This window comes from Panthera tigris, chromosome C2 (genome assembly GCF_018350195.1).
Source record: "Panthera tigris isolate Pti1 chromosome C2, P.tigris_Pti1_mat1.1, whole genome shotgun sequence".
In the NCBI taxonomy this organism is placed as follows: Eukaryota; Metazoa; Chordata; class Mammalia; order Carnivora; family Felidae; genus Panthera; species Panthera tigris.
Genome location: NC_056668.1, coordinates 92,343,957 through 92,358,043, shown reverse-complemented (window position 1 = coordinate 92,358,043; position 14,087 = coordinate 92,343,957). Strand labels below are relative to the sequence as shown.

The window sequence follows — 14,087 nt, the reverse complement described above, 5'->3', positions numbered from 1 at the left end:
GTTCTAGGTAAATTGCTCAAAGTTAGGCAAGGAAGGGAGGAGGCATCATAATTCTAAGCAAACAGCTATTTGAAAAGCATAACATAATCACTTTAGCTTTGCTGTATATTAAACTATTACCCATGGTAAGAGTAAGGCATTTAGGAAACAGGACATATGAGAGGTACATGTTTACAGAAGAAAAAGAGGCCTGGGGGATTCTGGGAAGCCACAAGATAACATAATGATCCAGAGTTCTGAAGAAGGATAGAACTATAAAAAGAAATCTTTAAGGAAAATGATAAAAAGTGTTTCACACCTTTTGACAGCTGTCACACCTACCCTTGCAAAGCATCCTTTGAATCAGACATCCTATCATCAAATAAACCATGTACTGTCAACTCTTTGCTTATGGTTTAGTCTGAATTTCCTTCCACCATTTTCCATATCTTGTGCATTTTTGGAAATCCTTCTCATCCTTCTCATCCCTCACTTACCTTATTCACTCCTTCCTCTCTTCCTGTAGTAATTTGCTACTCCAGATATCTGCCTTTTTATTTTGCCCTGCATTATGTGTAGTTGTGTGTTTATTTCTTCCATTAGGGTTTAAGATGCCCTTTGTCCTCTTTATCATTATCTAGTTTAACATAAATCAAGTACTAAAGAAACGTTTTTTGTTTTGTCTTTAAATTTAAATGAAATGGAAGTTGATAATACAAGCTCACATAGTGCCCTTTGCTTGCATGAACAGCGTTTACTTGTAGCCATTAATACTTCATTTTACCTGTGTGCATGATTCAGGGCAAGGTCGGGTTTCCTCATGCGTAGATAGCATGTAACAAGCTTTGTCTCAATGAAACTTGCCACACTTGCTATATCTTCAGCAGATGCTTCAAATGGTTTTCCCAGAGCTGCCCCTTTGCTACAAAGCTTAAAATTAAAAAAAAAAAAAAAAAAAAGACTTTAAATTTCCTGATAATCTTGGCATATAATTGATCTTTTATATAAGCAAAACACATATATGTATGCATACTTTTTCCAAAATATCAGTTAAATATTAATTTTTTGATTATAAATTAAATAAACTATTCCTATTCACTATTATGTGACTATAATATAAAATAAGTAACACATTTTACTGCAAAATGCTTCCTGTAAAACATTTTAAAAGAATGATATATTTTAAGAGGATGCCATTTGCTGAGAATGTCTATTTTAAAAATAAAGCATATAATAAGCAAAGATATTAACAGAAAACCAGGTATAAATCATATTAAATACCAGTACTTTTATGAAAACCCAGCAGAGCAATGATCTAGCACACTATCAAGTCTGATTTAATATAATAAGGGGTATCGGAAGTAAACTCCTAGGAACCATTAACGTGATCGGTGATTAATTTGAGTCTGAATCATATTCTCTAAGATGTTATTGAAAGAAAAGAAGTGAAAATTTATTAGAATTTATTGGCAGAGAGCACAGTATCTGAAAAACATGGCAAGAATGTGGAATTCTTAATAAAAATTCCAGGAAGTCAGTGGTTTCTGGGCACCATAGATAAACTGCAGATGAAGAAAATAATTAATTTTTTAGGAGAACCCCAAACATTAAGAAGGGTAAATAATATGACAATGATAGATTGGCACTTGTTTTCCCCTCAGAGTTTTCTACTGCTCTTTGGAATTAAGGCTGATGGGGGGGAAGAAGAAACCCCACTTTCTGTTTAGTGACCTTATTCAGAATATCTGCTTTTTTGCTCTTTTCTATTTCCATCTGACCATATACTGGGTAAAATTGTCTCATGAGGGATAGTAATATTTGGAATTAATATCTGTTTATAAATACCTTAATACAGAATTTCGTATATTCTAAATACTGTTTGTTTAAATGATATAGTTTAAACTAATTTTTCTTTTATAGATTAAGTCAAACTGGCTTATCATTTACATTAACATTATGGTCAACTATTTTTTAAAGTGAAATTTGTTTGAGAATGGCTATATTCTGTTCTAAAATGTATTTCTCTTAATTTTATCCAAAAGCTATAGGCTTAAATAAAATCTAGAGTCTAGACGTTTAATATCACTAGTTTGAATTGGTAGTTACCTGATACGATTATCTTTTGTCTGGATATCCTGTCAATTGTGAGAATTCATATTATTTAAAAGTTGTTTCCTATCTGGTGAAAACCATTACTTCATTTATTTGGTCAATAAATGTTTATTAAATCTAATACTAATTGCCAGACAAACATTACCACCTTTATATTTTAATTTGCATTAGATAGGTCTTTTTAAAATGAGTTTTGGGTCCCTCAGTGGCTCAGTCAGTTGAGAGTGGGACTCTTGATTTCGGCTCAGGTCATGATCCTAGAGTCATGGGATGGAGTCCCACATTGGGCTCCACACTGAGCATATAGCCTGCTTAAGATGCTCTGTGTCTCTCTCTCTCACCCTCTGCTCCCCTCTCCCCCCCCACCAACTTTCTGTCTCTCAAATAAATAAAAATTAAAAAAAGATAAAGTGAATTTTGGCTGGTTTTAGTTCTTTGTAAATTCCTATTTTTTTTAATCCCTTGCCTATTTCCATTGACATGTTAATCTCTTATTTATTATAAGAGCTCTTTAGACATATAAGCTATTATCCCTTTTCCTGTAAAAACTATGTATACATGATCAAATATAAGCGTCTTTCCTTCAAATTATCTTTTAGAGGGGCACCTGGGTGGCTCAGTTGGTTAAGCATCCGACTTCGACTGAGGTCATGATCTTACAGTTTGTGAGTTCGAGCCCCGCGTCGGGTTCTGTGCTGACAGCTCAGAGCCTGGAGCCTGCTTTGGATTCTGTGTTTTCCTCTCTCTTTCTGCCCCTTCCCCATTCACGCTCTCTCTCTCAAAAATAAATAAACATTAAAAATTAAGAAAAAACAAATTATCTTTTAGAAAAATAGGCAAATTTAACTCATGTTCTTAAAAGGATTCTCAAAGTACATACTATAAAACCTTTTTCTCAATTATTTAGAAGAAAAAAAGGAAAGACGATTTGTGGATGACCTTAGTTTCGATGTTTTATAAAGATCACCTGATTAATTGGTAATAAAAGAGACAAAACATTTAACACTGATTTAGTAACTATTCCTGAGTCTGACCCTCACAAATGTCAAGGTGGTTATAAACACATCTTGAAATATACTTTAAGCACTGTAGTTTGAACATAGCAGCTTGGGATAGCATCTCCCTTTTGCCAATCTGATCCTTTAGGACCTAGAAATACCTACACGGACAATCTTCCAGGGGAAAAAAAGAAGATTTTTGAATGGAATAGCTCTTCATAAAGCCCAAATCAGTAGAAAATGAAGTGAGTAAAAATTGTGTAGTTTTGTTAGTATATCAAAGCATTAAAATTCTAGACCTTCTTCATTAACTTTATCTTCTAAATGAAATCAGCACTTTTTTCAAGTCTCAAACACCCAAACCTCCTGAATTCTTCATATAAAATCTTACACAAATAAAACAATAAGCAAACAAGCCACCCATTGAGTGCATTCTTTGACCCTTCCTGTCTGTGTTCCTCTCTGATGTGATGGAGCAGATAAGCCTCCTTTCTCAGGCAAACTTTTTTTTTTTTTTTTGATAGAGTGGAGAGTGTGGGGTAGGAGGGGCAGAGGGAGAGAGAGAGAGAGAGAGAGAATCTCAAGCAGGCTTCACACCCAGCAAGGAGCCTGCTGCAGACTGCTATCTTGGGACTGTGAGATCATGAACTGAGCTGACATCAAGAGTCAGAGGCTAACTGACAGCCACCCAGATGCCCCCTCAGGCAAACTTTTTGTGGGATGAAGGTGTGGGCTGTTCAGGGAGTAGTTACAGGATGACCTCAATGAGGACATTCAGATCTTACATGCCAAAAAATAGACCTTCAGACTATTAAAGGCTTTTTCTATAAACACTGAAAGTGAAGAATAAATGTTGTTAGAAGATCAGTCTTCTAACAACGGTAATATTCTCTACTTCTATAAAATTGAAGGCCAGAATAAGAATGAAAATGATCAACCTTGAGATTTATTTGAAATAAGCCTTGCAATTAGGCAAATTGTTATCAAATATGCTGAAATTAAAGGTAGGATTATAGGTAAATGTAGACAAAAGTTTGGCATCAGTATTGTTTAAAAATTCCAGATATTTTACTGAATTTTTAAATTTATATGCAGACATTTGTACAGACTTTATTTCTCTAGAAGATAAAGGACTTTAGTGTGGTATGAGTTGAATGTAGCAAAGGTGACTTTGTTCAACTAATATTTGCCTGAAATTATATACGTAAGTCTTTGGTAAAATAAGTCATGAACACAACAGAATAAAAACCTTTAGACTATTTGATAATACATCAGTGAGGAGACTTTGAACTGGGAAATATGATTATTGGGTATTAATTTTTTGTTTCCAAAGGAAGACTAAAATATTTTTCAATGAAGCATGGACAAATTAAAAGAATATTATTTAAGGGAAAATACAATGAAAAATCCTATGGGTATAGTTATTGTCCTGATGAGAAGCTAAATATTAAAATTTCAGTAGTAAATTAGAATCACGGGCTCAAATTTTAATAAGAATATACATATTTATAAAATATATATGATAATTTTCTGAAAACAAGATAATACTTTGGAGTTATAAAACATTTTTTTCTAAAATATCTCAAGGTTCTCTTAAGAAATAAATATCAAAATTATTTTCAGAAATTTTGTTATAAAGAAATTTCAAGGTTTGTTTAAAAATACAGATAAAAATTGGGGTGCTTAGGTGGTTCAGTCGGTTAAGCGTCTGACTTTGGCTCAGGTCATGATCTCATGGTTCGTGGGTTCAAGCTCCGCATCATGCTCTGTGCTGACAGCTCAGAGTCTGGAGCCTGCTTTGGCTTCTGTGTCTCCCTTTCTCTCCACCCCTCCCCTGCTCCTGCTGTCTCTCTCTGTCTCTCAAAATCAAATAAATGTTAACACACACACACACACACACACACACACACACACACACACACACAACCTATAAAAATAACACAAATCCCCATAACAGCAGAAATAGCCAATATTAAATATTATATTGTGGGTCTTATTCTTAAAATGCAACCATGTATTTTTTTTTTTAATTTAAGATCAGCATTATCAAGACTAATATTGTTAATAGGGTTCTCCCCCTTTTAGGATATTATATGATGAGTGCTTGCCCACTATATTTCTGAAACATAATTTTGAGTGATTCCTGAAGATCTAGGGAAGAATAATAAATTTGAAAAATATGCATTATTTTAGTTAACAAATATCCACAAATAAGAGTATATGTCATCCATCCAATAAATAATTTTCAAGGTTTTTATATTGTTTTTGGAGTCACAAAAACATCTAAAGATAGACAATAATTTATCCATAACTCTATCACAATGTGTAATTGCCATTAATTTTTGATATATTTCTTTCTTTTTTAATGTTTATTCATTTTTGAGAGAGAGAGAGAGAAAATGAGCAGGAGAGGGTCAGAAAGAGAGGGAGACCAAGAATCCGAAGCAGACCCTGTGCTGTCAGCACAAAACCCAACGCAGGGCTCAAACCCTCAAACCGTAAGATCACGACCTGAGCCAAAGTCAGACACTCAATTGATTGAGCCACCCAGACGCTCCCCCCTACCTTTTTCTTTAATGTTTGGCATATTTCTAATATCCCTGATAATCACAGGTGTAAATATCCTCAACAAAACATTAGCAAACCAAATTCAATAATACATGAAAAGGATCATATACCTTCGATTAAGTGGGATTTATTCCAGGGATGCAAGGATGGTTCAACATATACAATCATTGTGATATATCACATTAATAAAATGAAGAATTAAAAATCATATTACCATCTTAATAGATGCAGAAAAGGTATTTGACAAAACTCAATATCCGTATATGATAAAAACTCAACAAAATGAGTATGGAGGAAATGTACTTCAACATACTCAAGCACGCAGCTAACATACTCAATGATGAAAAGCTGAAAGCTTTAAAATGAAAGCCATGAAAAGAGTAAAATCTTGCCATTTGTAACAACATAGATAAATCTTGAGGGTATTATACTAAGTGAAATAAGAAAGGCCGACAAAGACAAAAACTGTATTGTCTCACTTGAATGTGGAACCTCAAAATCACAAAAAAATGAATAACAACAACCAAAACCAAGGTAATATATATACAGAGAACAGATTGGTGGTTGCCAGATGTGGGAGGCAGGATGTGGGCAAGTGGCTAAAAGGAATCAAAAGGTACAAACTTCTAGTTACAAAATAAATAACTTTATGGAGGTGTAATGTACAGCATGGTGACAATAGTTAGTAATATTATTGCATATATGAAAGTTGTGAAGAAGTTAAATCTTAAAAGTTCTCATCACAAGAAAAAAAATTTGTAACTATGTCTGGTGATGGATATTAACTAGACTTACTGTGGTGATCATTTTACAATATATAAAAATATCAAATCATTGTATCACCTGAAATCATCAAATCACCTAAAACTAATATAATATCGTATGTCAATTATACTTCAATAATTAAAAAAAACATTGAAAAAATTTGTTTTGGAATTTTTCTTTCCATAATTTTCATGTTTTTTTATCATGATAAATTATATATTGTATATAATTTTTGTACCCTTTTTTCATATGCTTTGCTTCTTTTTATATGTCGTCAATGAAAAAACCAAAACATACTTAAAATATACTCGTGTAAAAATTATAGTTGGGTATTTCAATATCCCCCTATAAGCAAATACTAAAAATACTCTAAAGAAAATCACCAAGGACACAGAAGATCTGAACAACACCACCTAATCACAGCAGAATACATATTTTTCTTAAGCACCCATGTAAAAGTCACCTATACAGACTATATTGTGGGGCATAAAGCAAACCTCAACATAATTGAAAACACTGAAATCACTCAGAATATATATTTTTGGACCGTAATGGAATCAAAACTCATCAATAGAAAAAAAAATAATAATCCCCTTTGAAAGTGGGCAAAAAACATGAATAGACATTTCACCAAGAAGGACATACAGATGACAAACACATACAAGATATTTGACAATTTACTGTTCACCATCATTAATCATTAGAGAACTGCAAATTAAAACTGCCAGGTATAACTACAGAATGGATAAAATAAAAAATAGTAATGATACCAAAAGCTGAGAAAGCTGAGAAACAAGATCATTCACACTCTGATGACAGAAATGTAAAATGGTACAGCTACCTGAAAAAACAATATGGCAGTTTATTATTTTCTTTAAAAAAATTTTTTTTCATGTTTATTTAGTTAGTTTGAGAGAGAGAGAGAGAGAATGTGCACATGTGTGCACAGGCAGGGGAGGGGCAGAGAGAGAGAGAGAGAGAGAGAGAGAGAGAGAGAGAGAGAGAAATCCCAAGCCGGCTTCGTGCTGTCAGTGCAGAGCCAATCACACAAACTGAGATCATGACCTAAGCTGAAACCAAGAGCCTGATGCTTAACCAACTGAGCCACCCAGGTGCCCCCAATATGGCAGTTTCTAAATAAACATGCAACTACTCTACAGCTCAACAATTGGGCACTTATCCTAGAGAAATTAATGTTCACAAAAATCCATACATGAATGTTTACAGAACTTAATTCATATCAGCCCCAAACTGCAAGTACCCTAGATGTTCTTCAATGGGTCAATGATTTAACTGTGGTACATACATACGATGGGATACTACTATAATGGATGAATGGATACTATTTTGCAATAAGAAGAAAAAAGAGTGATACAACAACTTAAATGAATTACTAGAGAATTATGCTGAATGAAAAAAAGCCAACCCCAAAGGGTTACATACTACATTATTATATGGCAAAATTATAGGAAAAGAGAACAGATTAATGATTGTGAAGGATTAGTGGTTAGTGATGGGATGGGTGTTGCGGTTATAAAAGGCCAATAGAACAAACAGCATTATATCTTGACTTTGGTGGGCAAATACATGCATCTTACAAATCTTAAAACTGCATAGAACTAAATACACACAATACACACACATGACTACAGGTAAAACTAGAGAAATCTTAATAATGGTAGATTGTATCAATTCTAATACTCTGGTGGTGATATTGTACTATATTTTGCAAGATCTTACCATTGAGAAAAAACTGTATAAAGAATACATGGGATCTCTGAATTAGTTCTTACAACTGCATACAAATGTACAATTATCTCAAAGTAGTTTAACTAATGAATTATCATGTTAGTATTTATGTCTCTCTAATTTTTCCCTCCCCTGCCTTCTTTTTAGCACACTTATAATCATGTTTAACTGGGGTTTTGAAAGATAAATCATATCTGAGGGACTTTTCTATAGGGCTTTTTTTCTGCATCAAATTATAGACTGATTCCTATAATGAGGAATAATAACGCATAATGAGGTTTGCTCTGAAGTTTTATTCAGAAGCCATTGTGAAAGGATGCATCAGTCCTTCCACATTCTCATCATTGTGGACTCTTCTCTGAGGACATTTGCCATGAGAAGAGGGCTGTGTTTAATGACAGGAATCACAAGGGGAAGTTGGCAAGTTCTTTTGTATAATGAGCTCATTATTTATTTTTTTTCTTAATCATCTTTCAGTTTGCTAGCACCCACTTCCAAGTAGTTTTTTTCCAAGTAATTTTTTCAAGAGGGGTTATGTGAATGGTAACTTTTCTGAGCTAGTGCACAGCTGAGAATGTATTTTTGTTAACATTACACATGCAAATTAACATGGCTGAATATACATTTCTTGACACATGAAATGAATGTTTCTCTGTAAATACACAGTTCTCCATTTATATTCTTGTATTTAGCAGGCAGAGAAGAAAAAACATAGCACTTTTAAAAAATGAAACCAGATATAATTTTTAAAAACTTCCTGTATTGAAATTTCTTCCTTTTCCTCAAGCATGTTGTATTTTTTCTATCTTCTTATAATTCAAAATATTGCTATCATAAGTTCAGATGTATTCTGTTCTCATCTACTTTACCTAGAAAGAGGTACGTTCTTTGTGTTTCCATACTCAGTTTTTTTTAACTTATGAAACTTTTTATTCAGTTACATCTTTGATTATTGGTCTCATCCTAACTGCTGTCTTTTCTTTCTTAAGAAAGTAATTTTTAAGTTGTGTCTTATGTCTCTACTCTTTAGGTTTTCTGATTTTTTTTTTTTTTTTTTTTTTTTTTTTTTTTACCTCTCCATTCTAGGAGCATCTCAATATTGACTGCTATGTCATTGGCTTTATTTTCCTCATTATTAAATTCTACTTCTTTTTACAAAAGCAATACTAGTGATAACAAATTAAAGTATTTAAATAGTACTTAAATAATTACAAGCAATGTTCTAAGTGTTCTCCCTCTATTACCCCATTTAATAATCACAATACGAAGCACTATTTTCATGCCCATTATCTTAGTTTAGGATGCTATGATAAAATACCATAGACTGGGTGGCTTAAATATCCAACAGCCAGCTCTCACAGTTCTTAAGACTGAGAAGTCCAAGGGGCACCTGGGTGGCTTAGTCGGTTAAGTGCCCGACTTCGGCTCACGTCACAATCTCACGGTCCGTGAGTTCGAGCCCCACGTCAGGCTCTGGGCTGATGGCTCAGAGCCTGGAGCCTGCTTCCGATTCTGTGTCTCCCTCTCTCTCTGCCCCTCCCCCGTTCATGCTCTGTCTCTCTCTGTCTCAAAAATAAACTAAAAAAAAAAAAAAAAGACTGAGAAGTCCAAGATCAGGGTGCTAGTATGGTCCAGTTCTGCTGAGGCCCTCTTCCTGATCGTAGACTGGCTGACTTTTCATTGTAACCTCACATGGCAGAATAGCAGATAGCCAGAGAACTCACTGGGGTCTCTTCTATATGGACACTAATCCCATTAGTGAGGGCTGTACCCCCATAACCAAATCACCCCCAAAGGCTCACCTCCTAATACCATCACCTTGGGTATTAGGCTGCAACATATGAATTGTGGGGGAGGGGTGGATATAAACATTCGGTCCATAAAGCTCATTTCACAGATGAGGAAACTGAAGTTAAGAGAGTTTAAGTAATCTGCTCAGGCTACAGAATTAGTAACTGGGAGTTTTACCTAGATGTCTGGCCCTAGACTCTGTGCTTTTAATCACCATACTAGTGCTACACAATGTCATTCCACAAGCTACTGATTTATGATGAAATAGGAAAGAAACAGAGAATAAATATTCAGAAACTTTTATACCAATTCAACAGAGAAATATTATATCTGTTGAGTCTCATAATAAAAAAAGTAGGTTTTGTATTTTTGTCTTATTTTTACTTCACATTTTCCTAGTAATTCATTTTTACTGTATTTAGTAAAGTATCAATCCACAACTGATTGGGAGAAAAACAAAATGAAACAGAACTGGTTCTTCACCACAGATAGTGAAAAGAACTCTCTACTAAACTATTAGAAATTTAGGTAATTAGGTCATAAAGAGAAAAAAAACATTCAAGTTCTATTATTTAAAAAATGATTAAAAGAATAAAAAATGGTTACTGTTAGATATTTGTATGGATCTATCAGTCCTTACCCTTAATTTACAAAAATTATATTTCTCATTATCCATATTATTATGTAACCTGATTTTTTGTTTCTTTCTTTGAATATATAATAGACATTAATAAATACAGATGTATACCATATTTTTTTTGGATGGTGGCACAATTTTACTAGATCCCCACACAATATTTTCTCCAGTGAGAAATTTCTCTAGTGGCATTGAAAGTTCTTAGTGCCATAAATAATGTACATTGAACAGCCTTGTATATAAATCTTTGCCCACACATTAGATTATTTCCAAATTGTTGTATTCTATATGTCATTATGTTTTCTTACATACTGGAACTGCTGAGTCAGGAGTATACATCACAATCCAAAAAAAAACCACATTTAGATTATAAAAGTGCTCTTTCAGAAAAGTTTTTAAATGTTTACTTATTTTTGAAAGAGAGAGTGAGTGGAGGAGGGACAGAGAGAGAGGGAGACAGAGGATCTGAAGTGGGCCTTGCACTGATAGCAGTGAGCTGGATGTGGGGCTCGAACTCATAAACCATGAGATCATGACCTGAGACAAAGTCAGACACTTAACTGACTGAGCCACACAGACACCCCTAAATGTTATTCATTTTTAAATTGGGCTGTTCTAATTCTTCTTGACCTATTTTTATTTAGTAAATATATAATTTGATTCCTTTCCAAATATGTAATCTGAGTTATGTTTATCATGTTTTTGTATCAGGTTTATGCTAGCTGTGTAAAACAAACTAGAAAGATTCCTATCTTTTTCAATGTTGTGGAATGTTTTGAAATAAATAGTTGAAAAAAATTTGAACCCAGTTCCTTTCACCTCTTTTTTCTTATTTGATTATTATTCTGTTCAGATTTTCAATGTTTTGCATCAATTATATTAATTTATATTTTCCTAGAGAATTATTAGTTTCACTCAGATTTTAAAATCTGTCATTACAGTGAAGAACATTATATTCTTAGAACATTTTAAATGTCTGTGTTATTAGTGCTGTCATTTCTTTCATTATCTGTACCATGTAGCTTTGTTTTGTTTATTCTTAGCTAGAATTGCCAGAAGTTTGATTATTTTGTTTTCCCTAAAAACAACAAACTCTTAGATTAATTTATTAATTCTCCTATTCTGCTTTCTAATTTATTGATTTTGGTTTTTATGTTGGCTATTTTTTCTCTCTTGCTTTCCTTTGATTTTGTTTTTCTTTCTTTTTTTCCTACAGTTCTTTCACTAACTTTCACTTTGTTTAGCTAAATACATAGTTCATTTATTTTAGTTTTTCCTACATGTAAGTTTGTTGTCTGCTTCTGTGATTCACTCAGGAAAAAAAAAATCATAGCTTTATTTCCATCTCTTTGCCAACAGCTATTTAAGACAGTGTGGGGGCTTATTAGTATTCTTTTTTTCTTTGTAAAGTTTATTTATTTATTTTGAGAGAGAGAGAGAGTGCAAACACAGGAGGGGCAGAAAGAGAGGGAGAGAGAGAAACCTAAGCAGGCTCTGCACTATCAGCAGCATGACGCCCAATGCAAGGCTTACTCCCACGGACTGTGAGATCATGACCCAAGATGAAATCAAGAGTCTGACCTTAACCAACTGAGCCACCCAGGCACCCCAGTATCCTTTAAAACTTTACTACTTACTTTGCTTAGTTACTTATAAGACTAAAACTTTTTTACATTTTTGTTAGTCATTTATATTTCATTATTGATGGATTCTCTACTCAGATCCTTTACATTTATACGGTCTTCAATGTTCTCACTATTTTTCTTGTTAATTTCTATGAGCTCAGTCATAGAAGCCTGATGTTTTGAAATGTTCTGCATTTCTTTTCCCATTCTACAGATTTAAACTACTTCAGAGAACTGCTTCTATCCCATGTGGTAGCCCTTTCAAGATACAGATGTTACAACTGCATAAGTGCAGTGTTGAGAGATCTTTTTTTGCTACAGAGAACAACTGTGTGTCTGAGAATAAAGTCAATCTAGAAAGAGTGGAGCCAAAAAATAGAGAGAGTGAAAAGCCCAACAGTGAATCCTGAAGGTATTCTCTTGAATCAAAATATGAAAGATAATTTTAAGACGTGGTATTCTTTGATTATTTTGAAAAAGTGAGACTAGGGGACTGGAAGAAATAAAATTATAAAAAATAAAAAATTAAATTTCAAAATGAATTTTAAACTAGAAGCAATAAGAATAAGTTACAAAATCAAGTCAGAAATGTGGACAGTTTCTAAAAATATGAAAGATATTAAAGACTCCATTACTAATGAATTTTGATAATTTCTAAAACATTTATTAAGTATATAGTTACATTTAACTTCTTAGTATCTCCATGAAGTAGATAAAATAATTTGCCTCATTTGACAGGTGTTAAAGCCTATGCTGAAAGAGCTCTAATGATTTGCCCAGTTAGTAGCAGAGGCTAGAACTGGTTTTTTAAAATTCTTTTATTTTAATTAATTATGTATTTATTTTTAGATTCAAATCAGTTACATATAGTGAAGTATTAGTTTCAAGAATAGAATTTAGTGATTCATCACTTATATATAACAACCAGTGCTCATCATGACAAGTGCCCTCTTCAGTGTTCATCACTCATGTAGCCCATCTCCCCATCCACCTCCCTCCATCAACCCTCAGTTTGTTCTCTATGTTTAAGAGTCTCTTATGGCCCCTCTGTTTTTACCTTATTTTATTTTCCTTCCCTTCCCCTATGTTCCTCTGTTTTGTTTCTTATATTCCTTAAATGAGTGAAATCATATGGTATTTGTCTTTTCTGACTGACTTATTTCACTTAGCATAATACACTCCAGTTCCATTCACGATGTGCAAATGGCTACATTTTATTCTTTTTGATTGATGAGTAATATTCCATTGTACGTATATACCACATCTTCTTTATCCATTCATCAGTACTGATTTTTTTTTAATGGGATGTTTTCTTTCCTCTACATCTGGCTCATTGTCCTAAATTATTCTGTCCACTCCATTTTTTTTTTTAAATTTTAGTACCTAGCACCTCTGTTAGACATCATGTAGACTTTCTCATTACAACTTCCAATGAATTTTTTTTTTTTTTGGAAAATATGTTTTCTGGATTCCACCTGAGTTTAATGCTTCCCTTTCTTTCATACCATGTACAATATTTCCAAAGGCCTGTCTTTGTATAAGAGACTGGTCCAAGTAAAATGTTTGCTTGAGATTGGTTGGTGGCTTCTTCTTGGCTGCCTTTGTAGTTCACTGCGGTGCTGTTAGAACTTCACGTAGAATTGTCCTTCCCAGGAGAATTGGAAGGGAAAATGAAATAAAACCAAATTTAACCTCCAGAGTTCACTGCTCTTTCACCACCTCTTCTCATCAACTTCATATCTCAAGGTGAAATAAATTACTGCTTGTCAATTTCCATTTCTCAAATGCTAAAGTGATTAACACTTATGCATATACATTAAAAGAGAGGTATTAATAGTGGAATTACGGGATGAAATAGCACTG

General features: G+C 33.4%; 1 protein-coding gene across 4 annotated transcripts in view; it reads right to left on the bottom strand.

Annotated features, from left to right (window-relative positions):
• Nucleotides 1-14,087, bottom strand: part of SPATA16 (spermatogenesis associated 16) — a 241,745-nt gene that overhangs the window by 164,625 nt on the left and 63,033 nt on the right. For all 4 annotated transcript variants that reach the window (XM_007077091.3, XM_007077092.3, XM_042956736.1 and 1 more), the window contains exon 3: nt 764-909. In XM_007077091.3, coding sequence (XP_007077153.3) covers nt 764-909 — 146 coding nt within the window. The remainder of the gene's footprint in view (nt 1-763; nt 910-14,087) is intronic.